The 21,268-nt window shown below is 35.2% G+C and overlaps 1 protein-coding gene and 1 long non-coding RNA gene across 7 annotated transcripts in view; both read left to right on the forward strand.

The window, feature by feature from the left end:
- Positions 1-9,125, forward strand: part of ptbp3 (polypyrimidine tract binding protein 3) — an 83,854-nt gene extending 74,729 nt beyond the window's left edge. For 5 of the 6 annotated variants that reach the window (XM_055208943.2, XM_055208947.2, XM_055208945.2 and 2 more), the window contains one exon: positions 727-9,125. In XM_055208943.2, coding sequence (XP_055064918.2) covers positions 727-859 — 133 coding nt within the window. In that variant the 3' untranslated portion in view covers positions 860-9,125. The remainder of the gene's footprint in view (positions 1-726) is intronic. The other variant, XR_008645433.2, reaches the window with a different exon arrangement.
- A 6,304-nt stretch (positions 9,126-15,429) lies between these two features.
- Positions 15,430-21,010, forward strand: LOC129446315 (uncharacterized). The gene is made up of 3 exons (XR_008645156.2): positions 15,430-16,342; positions 19,631-19,867; positions 20,049-21,010. It is a non-coding gene; the product is annotated as an uncharacterized lncRNA (long non-coding RNA).
- The last annotated feature ends 258 nt before the right edge of the window (positions 21,011-21,268 follow it).

Here is a 21,268-nt window from a genome sequence, read left to right on the forward strand (position 1 = left end):
TTTGTTTTTGTCCTCAACGTTTATTTACCTGGTCAATGTTGATAAAAAGAGATGCTTTTGTTTACATACTGTGTGTGAAGGGTGTCCTTGTACCCTTTAATCTAAGACAACATGATAACGAGAAGCTGTTTTGTAAGTACTGCCTCCAGGAACAATGCTCAGGCATCTTAAAGCAACAGTTCACCCAGAAAAGATTGTTGCTATTCACCCTCACATTTATCCAAATCTGAATGACCTTCTTTTGTGCATTGAACGCAAAAAGTTCAGTATGTTAGATACAAGCTTCTTTATTTAATACAATACATGTGAATATGACCACAGCTGTTCCTAGTCGCCATTCACTTTCATTATATAAATAAGAGCAACATTTCACTAATTCGTGTTATTTATTTATTTATTTTTAAAGAAAATTCTGGAATTGGTTTGAAATACGGAGTAAATGATAATAACTCGATTTTAATTTTTGTGTTACTGTCCCTTTAAGAAGTAGTGGCATTACTTTGCCACCAGAGGGAGTTGTAGTAGTTGTTGTTTTAATTGCTTGTATAATTTATTGCATTGTTGTTTTGCTTGTGAAGCACTTTGATCAACCTTCATGTTGTTTAAAGGTGCTATATAAATAAACCTTGACCTTGTAGTTCATTTTAATGGCCCGTTTTATCTAGTCTATTGCAAAGTGTCTTATTCACTGCCACAATGACTCACTTCACCGTTTATGATTGACAGGAAGGACCGCAAGATGGCATTGATCCAGCTGGGTTCGGTGGAGGAAGCCATCCAGGCTCTCATCGACCTTCACAACCACGACCTGGGAGAAAACCATCACCTGCGAGTGTCCTTCTCCAAGTCCACCATCTAGCAGCTCCTTCACTACAAACAAACCCTCTCCCCGTTTCTCCCCAGTCCAGCCCTTTGAACCTCAGTTTGACTGTTTCCTTCAGAGAAACTACAACCGGCTGAGGACCTCTCACAAACGTTACAAATATTAATGGGGTAGTTTTAGAGATTTTTCCAAAAAAGTAAAAATGAAACAAAAAATGAAATGACAGACTACTACAGAGCGTCAAGTCTTGAGAATAAATTACTTTTACTCTCACGACACAACCAGGGCTGGAGACACACGGGACGTCCACAAGCAAACGCGATGTTCCTGGGAGGAAGTAGACTCTCTATATAGTCAATTGCAGGTAAAGACTTCGACGGACACGCCGTGACCGTTCAGCGCTGAGGAAGGTTCTTCGGTTTCTTGTTCCAAAAGCATTGGAGACTGACAGCTCCTGTAGCCCAATAGCCTTGTGACCCCCTGACCTACGCAAGAACCGGAGTCTCATCTTCTGTGCATCCCCCAAAATCCGACACCTTCACTCTCATTGGCCGTTCATCGCAATTTCAGAATTTCCTGTGGAATGTGTTGGATGCAAAAGAGGTCACCGTATGAATGTCGATGACAAGGTGCTGCTGGAAAACAAAATCTGTAGCGACGGGCTCGTCCTTTTCCTTCGAGTAGCATTAAAAACGAGTGCTATGGATTCGAGAACGAGTTCATTTCAAATTCGCAAAACAAACCTTTTGTTGTTTCTTGGCACTTTGCTTGATTCGAATTGTAGACAGGCACCACGGGGAATGTTGTCGTCGTATCTGTTTACCGTGCAAAGATGCATAGCCAGATGGTAAGCGTCTGTGAATAGATAGTGAATGGTGTGATTTGTTCTTTTTCTCTCTTGTATAATGGAAATTTTATATCGGACAGAACGGCCGTTCATGGGCTTCTGCACCTGCGACGCTGTCAGAGTACATCTGCGCACAATGATGATGCCTGATGTCAACCGTCAGTCCAGTCGATCGGTTTCCGGAGAGACCTTTCGCGTAACGCGCGGGATCGTTCCGGAAATTTACGGCCAGCTGTCAGTCTTACTGGGACGCTCCAATCAGCAACGCCAGCCTGACGGAGGCCCCGCCTCCTCCCACGTGAAATTCTGAATGTGAATGGTGTAGCCCGTGATCTAGATGACGTGAAATTCATGATTTCCTACATATTCTGTTTTCCCTTTTTCTTTTCGTTCATTTCTCTTCTCACCACATGGGGGCAGATGAAGTTCTGCTCTATTTCCTCTGTTCTTTATCTCATTGGCTCTGTGTGAGAGTTTGCAGCCATATGGGCTTTGTAGAAACCATCGAAACACAGGACACTCTCTTTTGCCTTGCAGTCCCACACTATATGCCGCCGCATCCGAGTAAACCAAATATTCCACAAACGTATAAGAGATTTACTTTGTTTAAAACCTAGTGAGCTGACTGCTGTCTATAGCATCCTAACCTCCATTGAACCTCTATAAAGTCACTGATTTAGAAGATTTGGGCAACTCATGAACAAAAGTCACTTCTGTCCTCAGCTACTGTTGCTTGCTCGAAAAGCTTTAGGAAGACATGGGTGTTTTACAGTATTTTTACTACGGTACTGTGAACTCTTGAGTTACTGTTGCATCTGCTACTGATATGATGTGAATTGAGTATTTAGCACTACATTTTTAACATTATTTTAATTTATCTGGGTGTAATGTAGGCTTTAATAAATACAATTCTATTTTTTACTATATTTTTGCATGCACTGTAAAAAGTGAAAGCTGGTACACTGAAAAAAAATGATTCATTTAATTTACTCAATTTTTTAAGGTAAGTGTTGCAATCAGTTTATTTAAGCTACATTTAAACAAAAAAAGTAAAATAAAGTAAAAAAAATTTGTTTAAATGTAGCTTAAATGAATTGATTGCAACCACTTAGCTTAAAAAATGTATAATTTTTTTCAGTGTATACTTAAAAAAACTTACTTCAATTGGTAACTTCAAAAAAAAGAATAAGTTTTATAAACTTAAATATTTTTACTTTTAAGTAAAAAAGTAATGTTGGTGACACCTAAAATATTTAAACATTTTCAACTTAAAATTTACTTAAATGCTTCAAATTTTTAGGCGTTACCAATTGAATAATTTTGTAATTTGATCCAACTTTTACTTTTTGCAGATTCCACATAAAAGGTTTTTATAGCCTAATATTAAATGGCAAGGCAAGTTTATTTGTATAGCACATTTAAAGTGCTTTACATAAAAATTATTATCAAAGAAAAAAAGATACATAGTAAATAAATGTAACAGTAAAAATAAGATATTATTAATTATTAAAAATTAAATCGCAGTTCAAACCAAAGATGCATAAAAATAAAAAATCCTCTGACTGTATAAAAAAAATTATATGCTCTAAAAATGCTAATTTATTTTCAACCCAGCGTTGGGGCAACCTTAAAGATCCACCGATATATCGGCCAATATCGGTACCGATTGATAGTTTAAAAACAGCCGATGGTCATGGCCAATATATCCTGCCAATCAAAGGAAACAGAAAAATGCAATGAATTAATGGTCATTATATGAATGAATAACATTTTAGAAAACGAAATCTTCAGAATATTACTGACTAATTGGCTATTGGTGGAAATATTTATACTACTCAACATTTGAAGTGGATCAAAACCCTTCCTAAAAGTTGTCTTAAAACCAATACCCAATACCCGTTCTTGTCTTAGGACAACTTTGATAAAAGTTTTTGATCCACTTCGAATGTTGACTAGTATATTTATATGGGTGCGTCTCTAGTCAAGAAGATGGAAAAGGGATTTGCACACTGTTATGTTCCATTTATTTCCAAAAGTTAAAAATCAGCAACGATTCGGTCAAAAATGTTGCTTTTGCTTTTTTAACTTTTTGAATAAAGGGATCAGAACAGTGTGCAGATCTTTTTTCTATTTTTTGATTCGTCCTTTGATCTTGCTCCTGGTCAAGACTGTTTTGGATGTGCTTATGTATCTCTAGTCAACCCAGAATTTAAATTAACCTAGAAAATGTTTATATTTAACCCAATGACCCAGCATGGGTTAAATTACAGCCCAATGAATTGGGTTCATCCTTTTTTGAAAAATTGTATTTCTATATTTAAAATATATTTTTTTAGTGTAAGTACAGAAATGAAAGTGCAGTCACTGTGACTGTGCCTGACTGTGACAGGCATTGTGTAATTGCACAGCTAAACAGATGCAAAAAATCCACATAATATGCAGGATAGCAACAGTTGCTAAGGCAGGATGGTGAGTGATGTTTATAAGGCGGGGCTTAGCAAAGTTTGACCATACAGAGATCTTTTGGATCGCATGTGCCTCAAACAGCTGTCATTTAAAGACCTATTATAAACATATATTTATAATAATTTCTCTGCCATCCTTGATGAATTAGATCAAGCCTATCGCAGTGCATTCTGGGATTGCCTTCTTTTACAAAAGATACATGCGATGTTGCCTTAGATTTTGGCCAAAACGAGGTATCTTAGGAGCGCAGTATGAAGTGACTGCCTATTGTTTGGAATGCACAGTGATGCCTTAATGCGCTGTTTAGGTAGGCAGCTCACTAGGTTTGGGAACAAGCTATAGCGTCCACATACAGAAACTTACATGCGTGTTTATGTGCAGGACTCCCTGATATATGTGGGTACAAGCCTTGTTTGTGATGATCAGGCCTTAACATTCCATACGAGTGTGAAGTAGCATGTAAAGGGATCATCTTTTGTGCCTGTGCGCCGTAGCCTCGGTCAGTGTATGTTTAAACTGCGGCCCATCGGCATAACGGTCATGTGAATGCAAGGCAAGCGACAGTGTCTTTATTTAGTTTCGGACGGTTTCACCCGAAGCGTTTCGAAACATCGCTTTCACTTCTCAAAAGAAATTGAATTTTGTTGACGTTTACAGTCTTAAAGCAAAACTATTCAGGTCTGTATATCTTAAGGATTGTCAAGATTTTTTGCAAACAAAAAGAAGTTACTTATTTTTGGTAATTTGTTCTTTTTTATGGAAGAGGAAAAATCAAATTTGAAACCTCATCGGGTTTTTGTACCACTATAATCATTCAAGAAATCATGGTGAAAAAAAATCATATTTACTGTGTATTTACCTAATTTCTTATTCTGTGCCTTATTATGTGTTTCATAATCAAATAGGTTTTAGAAATTTTACCTGAAATATCTTATGTACTATTATTGTGGGATTGGTGAAAGGGTTGATTTTATCTTTATTTTATTTTATTGTCGTGTAGCTCTTATAGATGTGTATTTTGTGGGGACTCAGTACCATGTGGTCTTAAAATGATATGCGATGTAAGTTATGATGTATGGTGCTGTGAATGCTCTTTTCATTTTTCTCTGTTAGAAAAATGAAGGGTGAACTCAATGGTCAGAGTATGCTGTGGGTCTCTATTCTCCTTACATTTATGAACGTGTGAAGTGTACATATATGTGCTTGCATATTATACGCAGCCTTTATGGTCTAGAAAAATGTTTTTCCTCCAACCGCGATAGAAATATTTATTGATCTGAGATTACGGAGGTCGCTGTAGATGTTGTTATTATGCTGTGATATGAGCACATCTGTGAAGTTTCGTGCAGATTAAACAATCCACAAGCTTTTAAACACATTGATAAACAATCTTTGATGATTCATAATTCATCCATAACTGAATGTCTTGTCCACAAGCATGCAGAATACTTTTGTAGTTATTAGAGATGCACCGATACTAAATTTCTCTACTGATAACATAACCGATTATTAGGTGTAATGTCTCCTGGTACCGATTATAAATACCAGTAATTTGGTGGTTTGATCTTCAATACTTTCATTTAAATTAATAATAATAATAATAATGACACAGTTTTGCAAGATATGCAAATTAAAACTTGATTCTTTTCGTTCCATTAAGTTGTTTCAAAGTAACTGGTCTTGGATATAAAACAAAACTGTTACTCAAATTGACATTCTAACTAACATAAATTCTGAATATTAATATATTATTTCCTAATTTTTATGAATTAGTAACATTTAGTTTATTACTATCAACACTAAACATCTAGCCGGTAATGTGATGTGTGTAAAGGAAGTGTTAAGAAACAGTGTGATGCTTTTACTGCAAAGGAATAATTGGCCGATTATTGTAAAACTTTCAGACAATGGTGTGGGGAAAAAAATGCTTTTACCATCCGATACCGATTATTTCCCGATATACATCAAGTTGGTGATTTTTCTTAACACTACCTTTACAGACAGCACAATTCTATTCATTTCCTGCCCCCTTTTAATGGACAGAAATAATCGGCCGATTATTTTAAAACTGGTGTGAAAATAATTTTTTACCATCCGATAACGATTATTGCCCGATATATACATCAAGCTGGTGATTTTTCTTAACACTTCCTTTACACAGCACATTTCAATTTGGTTCCTGCCCCCCTTTAAATGCACAGGAATAATCGGCCGATTATTGTAAAACTTTCGGTTGATGGTGTGGAAAAAATGCCTTTTACCATCTGATACCGATTATTGCCCGATATATACATCAAGATGGTGATATTTCTTAACACTTCCTTTACACACAGCACAATTCGATTCATTTCCTGCCCCCCTTTAAATGCACAGGAATAATCGGACGATTATTGTAAAACTTCTGGACGATGGTGTGGAAAACTTTGCTTTTACCATCCGATACCGATTATTGCCCGATATATACATCAAGCTGGTGATTTTTCATAACACTTCCTTAACACAAATCGCATTTTGATTTGGTTCCTGCCCCCTTTAAATGGACAGGAATAATCAGGCGATTATTGTTATACTTTCTGCCGATGGTGCGAAAATTTGCTTTTAACATCTGATACCGATTATTGTCCGATATATCGGTGCATCTCTAGTAGTTATTAAATAGCACTGAAGGTTTCACATCAGTCCAAGAAAATTGCAAATTAAATGTGCTACGACTAGAAAGGTCATCAAAATTCATAGATTAAAAAGGAGGAACAAACACTGTTCTGTTTCTCAAACCTGATTACTTCTCTGGTATCTAAATGTGTCCCTGAATGCAAAATTGATAAAGAATCCACGGAGACCCAGAAGCCCACAGCATCCACTCAGACAGTTCAGGTCTGCCTTCCATTTTGCTTTCGAGTGACAATGATACACCTGAGATCTCCAGCTGTGTGTTTTGGAGTTGATATCTTATTTACTGTATCTTATAGATTAATTTTAAGGGGTTTCGTTCTTGCTGTGGCGATACTTATCTGTTTAGTTCCTTATTTTGGGTTGTTTGTGGTTTTTCTTATTTGGAGTGTGAAAACTGGTTCAAGATGGTTGTCTGTCACTCTGTTCAGTTCTGAGTCTGTAGTCTCCATTGATGTACGAGCAGGGGAGCGAGAGAAAAAAAACGACGTGCTTGCTCCAAATACTAAAAGGTCATGTTCATCGAAAGTGTCGGGAAGTTTTAATATACTGTATGCAGCAAGTCGGCCACAATCTGCTGCCGGCTGGAACGCTTTTTATTTATGAACAGGAGAAAAGCCAGACTCCGTAAAACGTGTCACAGAAGTCAGATGATGCCTCATAACGCTCAATATTTTCCAACCATGTCTTGACTCAGGCAAACAACTATGTTTTCTCGTCAATATCCACGGTCACTGAAACGGTTACATGTATATGGTTTTTCCAGGTTTTTTACTACACAAAAGTCACAAATAATGCAGGACCAAAGTTTATGTGCCTTTCATCGAGCTTATTTGTAACTTATTTCCTGGCTGTATATCAGAAACCAACGTCTTGTAGTCTTCACTTTCGATCATTGTTACAAGTCTGAGAAACGCATGCGTGTCCCGCAGTACGTTCGCAGTTTGTTTTATTTAAAACTCAGAAGGTCAAGCCATATCCTTTCCCTTGCAAACCAGGCTCATGTACGATACTGAATGTGTTACACGGCCCTTGGCGATTCATTTAAACAGCCTTTCAGTATTTCATGAACGGCCTCAGTCTGTCCTTGGTAGATTATCAAAGATTATCTTGACAAAAAACTTAACTTTTGTAAAATTTCTTCATAAATTCCATATTTAAAGCTTTACTTTAAAATGTACAATAAACCAACCTCAAAAAAACAAAAACCAAAGGACTTGAATCGAATTGGAAACAGTGCAGCACTATTTAGGTGCGACTGAAATATTTTAATATTATTACGTTATGTAAAGTTGACCCTTACAATCAAATCTAGTACAAATTGCAGCCATAACGCTTTCTATTTTCTTCTCATTTATAAAAATTTATGGGCTATCGTTTATGCTAACTGATCTGTATGATTTGCATAAATGGGAGGAGTTACGTTTAATTCGCTAAACCAACGCAATCTCGTGGCAATGCGTACGTAGTTTACGAGGTGGCTAATTCATATGACCACATTCGTACGTTTTTGTACGATTTGCTTTCGCCCATGTGACGCATGGGGTTTCGTTATCGTTTTATTATACGACAAGCGTATGTTTTTGTACGATTCACTTTGTACGAATTAGCCAACTCGTAAAATACATACGAATTCCCGCGAGATCAGGCTGGCTAAACTGAGGTGTCACTCAAACGAAAGGGGCGTACAAAAACGCCCGAGTTGACCTCAGGACGTCTGACACGCAATGAAATATCTAATTTATAGTTTTTATGAATGTTTCACTACCAAAACGAAACTAATGCTGTAAATATGTGTTCCCTTTTAGTGTTTTTTTAACCTGGCCAAAAAAAAGAAAATGGTTTCGGGGAACAAGATATACCAACACAACGCAAATATGAACTGGTTTTATATTTATGAAAATGAACAGAAATACACACTTTGTCTTCTGTATTTTGATATCATACCAGTACCAGCTTTCATTTGTAAAGCAGTTCATGTGATGTGTGTGTGAGAACTGGGGTGAGACACGAGTGTATCCGGTTTATGGGTTTGATGTAATAAATGCAAATAGAAGATAAACTATTAAAGATACATATTTTCTAATTTTTGCAGTGCATGATTGAGTGAAGATTTTATTTGTACTTTTTGTAGAAAGCAATTTTTTGTTTGTATATGAATGGCTTATTATGATTATTACTACTATTATTATTATGCATAATCATTATTAGAATTATTATTATTAATAATAATATTAATACCCACCCAGAGTCTCTGCTGACGTTTTCCTAATCGACTTTAATTGTAGCATGCCTTGAATAAATGTCATGACACCTGTACCTTGCTTTGTCCTCTGCGTCTTCGTGTCTTTCCTTTCAGATGTGATTCCTAAAACAGACCTCCTTCCAGGTTCAGCAGTCAGTAATCAGAGTTACTCCTCTATTATAGTCTTGAGGAGTAAGATTGAATCTTTGTAGGAACAGAGGTCTGGCTCTTACCTTTGCTCTTCCTCTAACCCAGTGCTTCCCAGTCCTGGTCCTCGGGTGCCCCCTTCCAGAAATTTTAAGATGTCTCCTTATTTAAAACACCTGAACCAATTTATCAGCCTCGTTCCAGAGTTAAATAAGGAGACATCTAGAATATTCTGGGAGGGGGTACTCGAGACCAGGATTGGGAATCACTGCTCTAACCTATGCTGCCTCTGACTAACTATCTGTTTATTCTGCTATCTGCTCTCTATGTAATCCTGCTCTGTCTGATAGAACAGTACATGACCCTGACCCATAACCTTAACCCTAAACCCGTTTCCTTCCTTTCTTATCTTGAAGGACAGGTATTTTATTTTGAAATATAACACTGTAAAAAAATCTTCGCTGCCATAAATGTTTAAGTTTAAGTCATTTTAACTTAATTAACTATTTTAAATTTTGACTACACTTTAACTTCTCAGATTGGGTTAATCTGTTTCGACTTGTTTTGATTAGTTACAGCAACTCATGAAAACAAGTTGAAATTCCTAAACTTAATCTGACAAGTTAAATTTAAAATAGGAAGTTAAAATGACTTACGCAGTCCAAACCAAACCAAAAATTTGCAACACTGTAAAAAAATGCAGCATGAAGTTAAAACAACTTGGTTTTGCTAGTCAATTCAACCTACTATTTTAAGTTTTGGCTTGTGAACTTATAAAATCATGTTAAAATTATTAACTTATATTTTTGTTACTTTAACTTAAAAAATCAACCTGATCAGATCTCGCGAATTTCCGTGGGATGGTCACAGGGTTTTTTGCTCCTTTTTTCGTGGCATTCTCACGGATCTTCGCATTGACTTTCTTTTCCTCAACTGTTCCGTCCTATTTTCTTACCATTGTCGCTTCGGTTTAGGGTTAGATTTACATAAAATTACATCCCTATCCAAACCCAACTCCAACGCCAGGCGACAATTGTTTAAAGTTTAGAAAATATAAAAAAATAAATCAGAAAAAATAGTATAAACCAATAGTTAAAGTGACATAGGGTTGGGGTAACCCTGGACCGAGGCGACAGTGGTTTGAGAGTGGGAAGAAGCAGTTGAGTAACCGATCCGTGAAAATGTCACAGAAAAGAAAGTCCGTGGCAGGGCCACGGAAAAATGCGGAGATCCGTGAGAATCCCGCGGAAGGATTAGCGGGGAGTTCTGTGACAATCCCACGGAACTTTGTGAGATCATGTTGTAAAAAATTATGTTGGTTTGACAAAAATGCTGCAGATTTTTTACAGTGCAAGATTTATTTACACTGAAGATTTTAATGTTTGCATAAAAATTATGAATATTTTTATATATTGCATAAAATGTAAGTATTACACTAGTCAACATTTGTAGTGGATCAAAAAAGTTCATCAAAGTTGTCCTAAGACAATAACGGGAATTGTTCAAAATTTTAAGACAACTTTAATGAAAGGTTTGGATCCACTTCAAATGTTGACTGTAATGACTATTCTGTAGTACAGGGGTCTCCAACATCGACTATTCTATTAATAGCCTCAATTGTGATATTTATTTATTACATATTTTTATATTAGATGGGCTTACGTATGTGAACATTTCAAACAATACTAAAAAATATCAAACAAATAAAATCAACAAAACAGTTTTGAGTATATCAAAAACTATATCAAACTATATCAAAATGACTATATCAAAAAGTAGCCCTCCAGATTGTTTTATCCATTGTGGTAGCCCTTGCTCACAAAAAGGTTGGAGACCCCTGCTGTAGTATACTTCAGTATATAGTAATTGTTGTAAATTGTAGTAACTAGTAGTTACTGTAGTATTTAATGCACTATTCTATATTATTCTATACTATTACACAAAATAATAAAAAAATAATTAAAATGTTGGGTTTTTTCAACCCAGTGTTGGAACAAAAAATGGACAAACCCAACAGTTGTGTTAAATTAACTAAAATAACCCATCCTAGATTAAAGTACAACCCGGGTTGTGTTTGTCCCGACCCAATGCTGGGTTGAAAATAATTATAGTGAATTGAGCAGTTGTAAATACTGTAATATTTATGTTGAAATTCAAAAACACTCTAGAAATTTTACTACGATTTACTAAATGCTGAAGTATGGTAGGATGGAAAAATAGGCCTACTAGAATATTTTTCGTGTATGTGTGGTTTCACATCTTGAAATTCTGACCCCAGATCAGCTGTAAAAAACACATTCACACAGTTATTATTAACGACCCAAACAACAGCAATAATGATTAAGCATTTATGAATCTGAATTGTTTTTTTATCCTGTATGCAGAGTTATACTGTCTCGATCTTCAACGACACAATCCATTTTCTATATCTACATTTATTTATGGGGCGGTGTCCCGTACGGGGATTAGACTAGTCCTAGACTAAAAAAAATTTAACAGCTGCCCAAACTGAAAACAACTTTCACTGACATATCTTAAAATACATCAGTACTCTTTGTTTTGGCTCAAAATGCACAGAAGTAATGTTTTTAGTAAGGCATGTTTGTTACAACTAGTTATTCATAATTAAACTAAGGCCTATTCCTGGCTTAAACTAATCTTTGTCTGGGAAACCGCCCCTAAATCTATGATTTTCTATATTTAGATTGGCAGCCTACTGTAGGCTGCCAATCGGCGATATTCTGTTTCAAATATATCCGCTTCTATTTCATTGTTGTTTTTTAGAATTATTAAGAAATAAATACATAATATATTTTATTATTTTTTAGAATATACGTTTAGTTTTTGTATCTTTAATACAAATCTGTCATGCTTCGAAATTTTTCACAGATTTGTTTGTTGTTAATCATCTGGCCACCAGAGGGCAGCAGCCCACACACAAAATCACTGAAGCACAAATCATTTGAATTAATAAATCAAGGATCATCGTGTTTCATAAATCTGTTTTGTGTTTTAATTGGAGTTTGCAGAGCTCCAACAATATATTGAAAATATATAATGTGAAACATATAAACCTACTCTCCACCTGTTTCCCATCTGGATGACCTGCAAATCTATTTAATACATTTTGGGGTGGTTTCCCGCCCGGACAGGGATTAATTTAAGACAGGACTAGACCTTCCTTTAATTAGGAAATATAACTAGTTTTAACAAACTTGCCTTACTAAAAACATTACTTGTGTGCATTTTGAGGCAAAACAAAGGACACTGGTGTATTTTAAGATATGTCAGTGCAAGTTGTTTAGAGCAATACTTTAAATCAATACTTATAAGACCCGTATATTACACTTAAAGGAAAGGAAAATGTGAATAAACAAAATGTGGTTTTAATCAATTAAAAGAATATTTATGTTAGTTAGGCATTAAAGACACTGGCATCAATAGCAATAATATATATTATAATAAATCTATATGAATAAATATTTAAGATTTGTTTTCTCCAAATTGCTATGCTCCATCTGTACAGAGTGAAAACAGTGTATGAAATATTGCCAGACCTGTTAGTCACGTGATAACAGGTTCCTGATGTTAAACTGTGTTTCTGGTAATTGGATCATTTAGGGGGATGGGCGGGCATTGAAGTGGTTTGTGTCTATGGAGACTACGAGTCATGTGTCTAAATGCATACAACCACAAGCTGCATTCGGGTTAGAGGTGATAAAGCTTTACATGGACGCTTTTAACATCAGTCATCTCAGACATGCGAGACAATATGGTACTATGTAGTTCATACATTAGCTGTGGAATGGAAAACATGCTTGCTTCCCATATGGCAAAAATATATTTCAAAACACAAAAATCATGTTTTTGTATATTTTGAAATGTATATATACTTTTTCAATTGAATTTTATTTATATAGCGCTTTTAACAATTGTTAATTGTTTCAAAGCAGCTTTACATTAATAGATGCAGGAGAAAACACATTGATGGACAACATACATATACATTTATATTAATTTATATTTACGTCACATTAAAGGAAAGACGTTGTATGTAACAGGTTTTAAAAGGTTAAAATTAAATATTTTTTAGTGCTGGGCAAAGATTAATCGCGATTAATCGCATAAAAAATAAAAGTTAATTTTTGCATAATAAATGTAAACACACTCACATACATATACATTTCAGAACATTTTTATTTATATTTTTTTTTTTACATTTATATATAATATAGAATATATAAAAATATAAATAAATATATATACACATGTAAATGTTTCTTAAATACATGTGTATTTATATATACATAATAATTACACACAGCACACACTTGTATATTATGCTAAAAATCACTTTTATTTTGTATGCGATTAATTATTGCCCAGCAGCAAAATATATACTTATAATTTTATACTTATACTTTATAAATTTTGTAAAGTGTAATGGTATTGTTAATAAAGGTTAAAATAAAATATATTTTTTTATTGTAAAATATATTTAAGTTTAAAGGTGCAGTGTGTAAATTTTAGTGGCATCTAGTGGTGAGATGCTGGTGAATTGCAACCAATGGCGCAGTTCACTGCTTACCCCTCATTTTTTAATCACATAGAGAAGCTACGGTAGCCACCACCGGACAAACATGTCATCGGAGACAACGTAGTAAAAAATTGTTCATTAAGGGGTTCTGTAGAAACATGCCGGCACAAAATGGCGACTTCCATGTAAGGGGACCCTCTGTGTAGATAAAAACTTTTAGGTAATAAACACATAACGGTTCATTATAAAAAGGTCTTTATACACCACTGATAACATAGTTTTGTTTATTATTTTGCATTTCCGTATTTAGCATATATTTAAAACATATTTTTGGCCAAAGAAATTTATTTTTTGCCATATGGGTTGCAACCTATATACTGTAACATCTGGTGGCTAGGGACCCATGTTCAAATCTGGAATTACATTAACATTTACATTTATGCATTTGGCAGACGCTTTTATCCAAAGTGACTTAAAGTGCATTACATGATATAATACATTTTACCAGTTTGAAGATTGTTAATGGACGTTTCTGAGTAATAAGTTTGTGGTTTTTTTCATTAAGGACCAGCCAAATGTAACTGTAACGTCAAGAACTTCAGCCTAAACGCTAGCATAAAGCATTAACTAGCATATAGCCCAAACTCAGCAGTCACAACTCTGTTTTTTAGCATTTTAACAACTTTATAATTTATTAAATGTGTAATTGAATGTTGGGGGCGTACATCTCGACTGTGACATCACAGTCGGTGTTATGTTGAGATTGGCCTGTTTTCCAGCAGTCTTTTATTTACAGAAAACTGAGGAAACAAACGCGTTTGAGGCTCACAATATGTCGTTACCATGTACAGAGCTCGTATTATTTATCTAAGCCTAGACAAATACAGTTTTTATTTAATGGCACATTTGAAGTTAAATTGTTATTTTGGCAAGGCTCAGGGGTGACTGACGCACTCAAATCAATAATAAATATATAGGCAATAATCAAGATATATTTAATCTGGCCTGCAATGAGATCCTTCACCGGCTGCCAGACGACTCCTTTGTTCAGTCTGTAGTGGCTGCAGCTGGAGACACAGACTGTAAAAGAGCAGCTCTATGTGACACAAGTCATCCATCCCTAATAACAGTGACACATTGCTACAGCAGATGGCTCAGTGGGACTGCCAGTATCCAACACGAGCACACACACATGCCAGCTCAAATTTCTCACTCCCCAATGGAGGCGAGTCGCTAGATAAGACAGATACGTCTCTGTGCGTCTGAGTGTGATATGGACATTATGCACGAGATACAAGAGACGCGCCACGCCCAAATAACATTACCTCTGCGTCCATCTGAGGAGGGCTTGCTTTGGGGTTGCCAGATTCTCGGGGAAATTAAACGAATAACAAATTATTTTGTAGCATGTTTTTAATGTACTTAATACATTTTTTATTTTTTTTTTGCATTAAAAGCACATTTAAGGGAAAAGGGAGGAGCGTGCTTTTGTGAGTTTATGTACTGTATCTTTTGGAAGGAGTTGGGGAAGGATTAAAAAAAGACTGGGGACAGAGGAAACAAATTATGGTGTTTACACGAAAACACTGTAATAAAATATACGGACAACAAAGTTGTCAAAATAAGTTTATTAAAAAAAAAACTGACAATATACGTTTAACGCAATACGCATGAAATCACCACTTTCACAAATTGTTTTGTTGTGTCTCTGTATCAGTAAACAAGTCTTGAAAAATAAAAATAAGTATCTGATAATCCAAGAAAGAGACAACAATAAATAATATTCTGGATCTTAATAATAGCTCAATAAGATCCTATTCACTGTAAATGTACTGCAAGTATAGTAAACGTAGTAAATGTAGTATGGCAAATGTGGTTCTTGTTGTGTAACCATGCTGAAGAAACAGGATTAATCCTCATACCAGTGTGATATTAGTGTGACATGTGAGCGGCTTGTAGCCCAGATTCCTAGCATTTTTGTGTCAGATAAAGGCAGGAAGTGACTGGGTCATATCCCATGACCAACACAAGCTCTGAGGCATCATGTGAAAGTCATCTAAAGTCGTGCCAGCATCAGCCGAGACCCAAAATCTCATTCATTCACATTACATGAAGTCTTAATCTGTCATCACATGGGTCATTCTCCAAAAAAGGTGGAAATGCTTGTCCCTTGCTTTTGCAGACCCCTTAATCATTTAATTTGGCCTAATAATTCCATAATGATATATATTTAATAAATATAGACTGTCCTTAAAATGATGAGAGAGTTTATTTATTTCATTTTCTTTTTTTCCTTTTTTAAAACTTTTTTTTAAATGTCTGGTCCTGAAAAATGGCCCTGTCCCTTTGACCATACATGGTTTTAAATAAGAAGTACACAGTTCAACTTCCATGGTTTTTTATAAAACAAATCTAATTTATATTTACCTTTAACCCTGTATGAATTTACTAAAACACTGAAATAGTAAAAATACACTATTACAATGAATAATATCAAATAAACATTTGTCCCCCAAAGCACTTTAATTTTGAAACAATGCATCAGCTCTTTGAAGTTTTCATGGGTCAAGAGGTCAGTGGAAGAAGTGCAGTGGAGGAAGGCAAAAGGTTTGTGAGATGTCTTACCTTATTTGTCTAAAATATCATGATATATCTAAGAATTTTGATTTTTTGGATGTCATTAGTGTTACTCTTTTTTTATAGCTGGGAGTGTTAAGATCTTTACATAAAAATACATTATACTGAATAAGTATGTGATTGTTACATCTCTGATAAAAGAGCACATGGCTAATGGCAGCCATTTTGTTAAAATGTTCGTTTTTTCTGTAAATTGTCATTGGTGTTACCGTCATTGGTGTTACATGAGTACTTCCTAAGCACTATTCCTTTACATGATCAACATAAAAGCATTAAAAACAAACAAGATGGAAAAATTCTTAAGTTTATAAGTTTTAAAATATTCATTATCTTTTATTATATTCTCATTTTGTCAGGTATTGAAGATACAATGTCATAGATTCTTTATTAAAATGTATTTAAAAGGTTAAACCTAGATTAAGCTCCCCGTTTTGTGGATTCGAAGATTTGACAAGTTAATTAATGCTATTAAAGAAGTTTATTTAAGCAGATTTCCATCACCCGATTTCCACCTTTTCTGTAGAATGACCCACATGTGTATGTTCATACTGCAAGTTGTGTTCAGTCTGGTGTATTATTGCTATTTGAAGGCTTTCACACAAATCTTATATGTCAAATAATCTTTAGGACTGTGTATGTGACCCTGTCTGTGAAATGCAAGCTTAAATCTTATTTACATTTATGCATTTGGCAGACATGCATTTCATCCAAAGCGACTTAAAGGGATAGTTCACCCAGAACTGAATGATGACATCATTTTTATTTTTGGGTGAACTGTCCCTTTAAGTGCGTGAGTTACCTGGAATCGAACCATGAACTTTGTCACATAATGTTTTACTACAAGAACACTTTGTAATTCGCTTATTTTAATGAAAAATAATTTTAGCTGCCTGTCTAAACCTTTAAAAAAACGAGTAATGCATATAAACAGGCTACTTAAGGCGCATTACAGATCTCTGAAGTGTCTGACTCTCGAAGTGGAAAGTAAATTCCTTTGTAACACATCTATGCTGTAGTAAGTCACGAGTAGCTCTTGAATGTGGAGTGTTTATGCTGGCAGTGATGTTGCATTAGTGCGCCACTAATACACTGCCGCTAATTGGTTGGTCTGTATGTGAAGGGTGTGGGGTGAGATTGGATTGAAATGAGACCTGACCCTACACAAGAGCCTCACGTGAAAACTGATCTCGCCTTCAGCAAAAAATAATTGAACCCACTGACTCGTGAGTTGTCGTGATAGTCTTTTAAGTCTTGGAACACTTGCTGCTTTCATGGAAAATGAACTCTTTGTCACATTTATACCTACAATACAACCAGCCCACATGAAAACAGACATACTTTAGTATTTACAGTAAACTTTACACAGCAAATTACTGGTGTACAGCGTGGGACTTACCAGCGGTGTACATTTAACACCAGTGATTTTGCATAAATAGCACAGGTGTATTTGTAGCAATGGCCAACAATATTTGTATGGGTCAAAATTACAGATTTTTCTATTATAGCAAATATTAAGATCATGATTCGTGAAGATATTTTGTAAATTTCCTACCGTAAATATATCAAAACTAAATCAATGTAGTTGCTAAGGACTTAATTTAGACAACAGGTGATTTTTTCAATATTTAGATTTTTTTGCACCCTCAGATTCCAGATTTTCAAATAGTTGTATCTCTGCCAATACCGTCCTATCCTAAAAAAACCATACAAGCTTATTTATTCATCTTAAAAAAGACCTTTATGACTGGTTTTGTGGTCCAGGGTCGCATATAAGGTTCAATATTTATAGTATTTGCAGTTTACTATAGCAGTTTTCCAACTTTTGGGCAGCCGAACCCTCTTGACCTAAATTATTTACTTGAAGTACCCCTTGATTTTAAGTAAATATTTCATTAATTCAATAGCAAACTCACATTTTCAACTTCAAAAACATTTATTTTTTTATCTGTTTAAAGGAACAGTATGTAGGATTGTGGTCAAAACTGGTATTGCAGTCACAAAACTTGTGGCTAAAACTGGTACTGCAATCTCACAACTGGTGGCTAATACACAAACATAAGTCGAGGGCTGCAACTCCACTTTTTAAATGACAATATCCTGGCCGGACCACTGTTGTCAGTGATATAAATATTTGAAATGAAAATGATGTCTTAATGTCTAGTTTAATTGATATAGATTTCTTACATTCTGTTCCTTTAAAAGTTTTTATCAGTTGTAGATCTATAAACACATTTTTCATTTTGCATGAGTTCTAATTTTTTTGTTATATTGTAGTGTCGTGCATGGTCACATGACATTAAAATTAAACACATAAAATATATATTCTTTGTTAGTAATTGTTTTATTTAGATAATTTAAACTATTCATTTACATTTTATGATTTAATTGTAATTAATTCATTGTTTTTTATTGTCGCAGGAACTCCCTGCAATTTCCTCGCGAACCAGCGGTTGGCGAACCTCCATTTGTGAAATTCTGTAGGCGGTTTCACCCATGGCCTGGGGCCTCATTTATAAAGCGTGCGTACGCACAAATTTGATCGTAAAGAGTGCGTATGCAAAAATCCACGGCAAAGTCCATATTTATAAAAACTGTCTTTGACGTGGAAAAGTGCTTAGCGCTACGTCAGGGTCTGAGCAGACGTACGCACTTTTGCTTGTCTCATTGCCGCCGGTTTTTGAAAATAAAAATAAATAAATACATAAAAATATATATAATCTTGTGCTCGAAAAGGGTTTAAACATTGCCAAGTGCTATTTTATATGTCAATGACATGAATTGTGCATCGTTTAAAGGCAAAGATCTGAACCTGCTACACTGCGCACAAGTTCAAGATCATTTGTGATTTATAGACTTTACGTCTGAATGAAAGGGGTAGCGCGTTTATGAATTACACATACGCATTTTTGATAAATGATCATTAGATCAAATGTAGGGTGGTTTCTACGCAGCATTTTATAAATGAGGCCCCTGAAGTTAAAGGGACACTACACTTTTTAAAGAATATGCTCATTTTCCAGCTCCCCTAGAGTTAAATATTTGATTTTTACCGTTTTGGAGGTCATTCAGCTGATCTCTGAGTCTGGCGCTACCACTTTTAGCATAGCTTAGCATAATCCACTGAATCGCATTAGACCATTAGCATTGCGCTAAAAATGCCAAAGAGTTTCAATATTTTTCTTATTTAAAATTTGACTCTTCTGTAGTTACATTGTGTACTAAGACAGACGGAAAATTAAAATTTTTGTGATTTTCTAGGCAGATATGTCTAGGAACTATTCTCTCATTCTGGCGTAATAATCAAGAACTTTGCTGCCGTAACATGGCTGCAGCAGGCGCAAGATATTGCACAAACCCCGAAAATCCCCATGGTAACTTTCAATAGCAGGAAAGTCTCCCGGAAGTTGGGTAGCTGTTGCTGCATATTTTATCTGGCAGAGGTCTAAATGTGTTCGGCTAAAGAGAGAAAGTCACGTACACCTAGGATGGCATTAGGTGAGTAAATTATGTCATTTTTATTATTTTCTGTTCAACTGTTTTTTTAGGAGTGTTGTACTTTCAGCTTCATTAAACAAACTTTACCATGTTTAAATCTGTTTTGCTCAGTTCTGCGCATTTTCCCACAAAAATGCGAAAAAGTTAACATATGGGCCTGTCTATAACTCGTGTGTTACAGCAAGTAGACAGACAAGCAGACGGAGAGACAGATCGAGCAGCTGAAGGTTTCTGGATTGTGCCCCTAAGAGTGTGCTGATTGAAAGATGGGACAAATCCAACAAAGAGAAGTATTCACGGGGAGAGAAAGCTGTCGAGCAGGCAGCAGTCCAGGCTGACGTACTGGAGCACTCGAGTTTCACCAGCGCTGCTTTGTTCGCTGGCACTCATCTTGAGTCCCTGCCAACTGAAAGGAAACAGTGCTGTTTGTGTGACACTGTAACAAATGATAATCCATATGTACATTGTCTACTATTACTAAAGACAGTTTTTGGCTTTACATAAAACAGCTGTACTGCATTGCAGTAGCTGTGACTGAAGTGTACATCAACCGAACCTACTACTACATTTGTCCTTGTTGTTACTGTATATTTGACAGATTGTTGTAGATTATGCAATAACCCATTTAGTAAACACTAACACACCCTCAGATACATTAGTGAGTAATTATGGGAGAAAATTCTGATGTTGTTTTAATTCACTTACTGACAATATTAACAGTGTAAGATGCACTTTGCAGGCTCTTAACAGAGTGGACTGCAGTTATATAGAGAGCTGTGAGAGTGTCCAGAAATCTTAATCTTAAAAAATATCCTGGCCCCTGCGTGATTGGAGGGTGTTACTGTGATTGTTGACCTTGAGAGTGGATGAAATATAGACAAACCCAACAGTTGGTTTAAATGAACATGGAAAATTTCTATATTTGACCCAACCATGCACTGAAACAACACAGCAAGAATTATGTAAACCCAACGGTTGGATTTGTTCGTATTTTTCCCAACCATGGGTTAAAACAACTTAGCATTATACAATCACAAATGCAAAAGTCTCAAAAATGATTATTTGCTAGTAACGGAAAATCTATTATTTTCTAGTGTCGATTATTTGTTGGTGGCGGTAAATCAATTATTTACTACTGTACATTTTTTTTTGTGCAGATTATTGGATATTTGCTATATTGCCTATTATTCACTAGCAAATAATTGATTATTTACTAATGACAGTAAATCGATTATTTGCTACTGTGAATTTTTTTTTTCATAAAATTATTAGATTATTTGACATTGTTAATAAATTTATTATTTGCTAGTGTCGGTTATTTATTGGTGACGATAAATCAATTATTTACTAATGTAAAAATTCTTTTTTTCTAGTGCAGATTATTAGTTATTTGCTATAGTG

The sequence above is a fragment of the Misgurnus anguillicaudatus genome, chromosome 12 (genome assembly GCF_027580225.2).
Source record: "Misgurnus anguillicaudatus chromosome 12, ASM2758022v2, whole genome shotgun sequence".
NCBI classification, from domain to species: domain Eukaryota; kingdom Metazoa; phylum Chordata; class Actinopteri; order Cypriniformes; family Cobitidae; genus Misgurnus; species Misgurnus anguillicaudatus.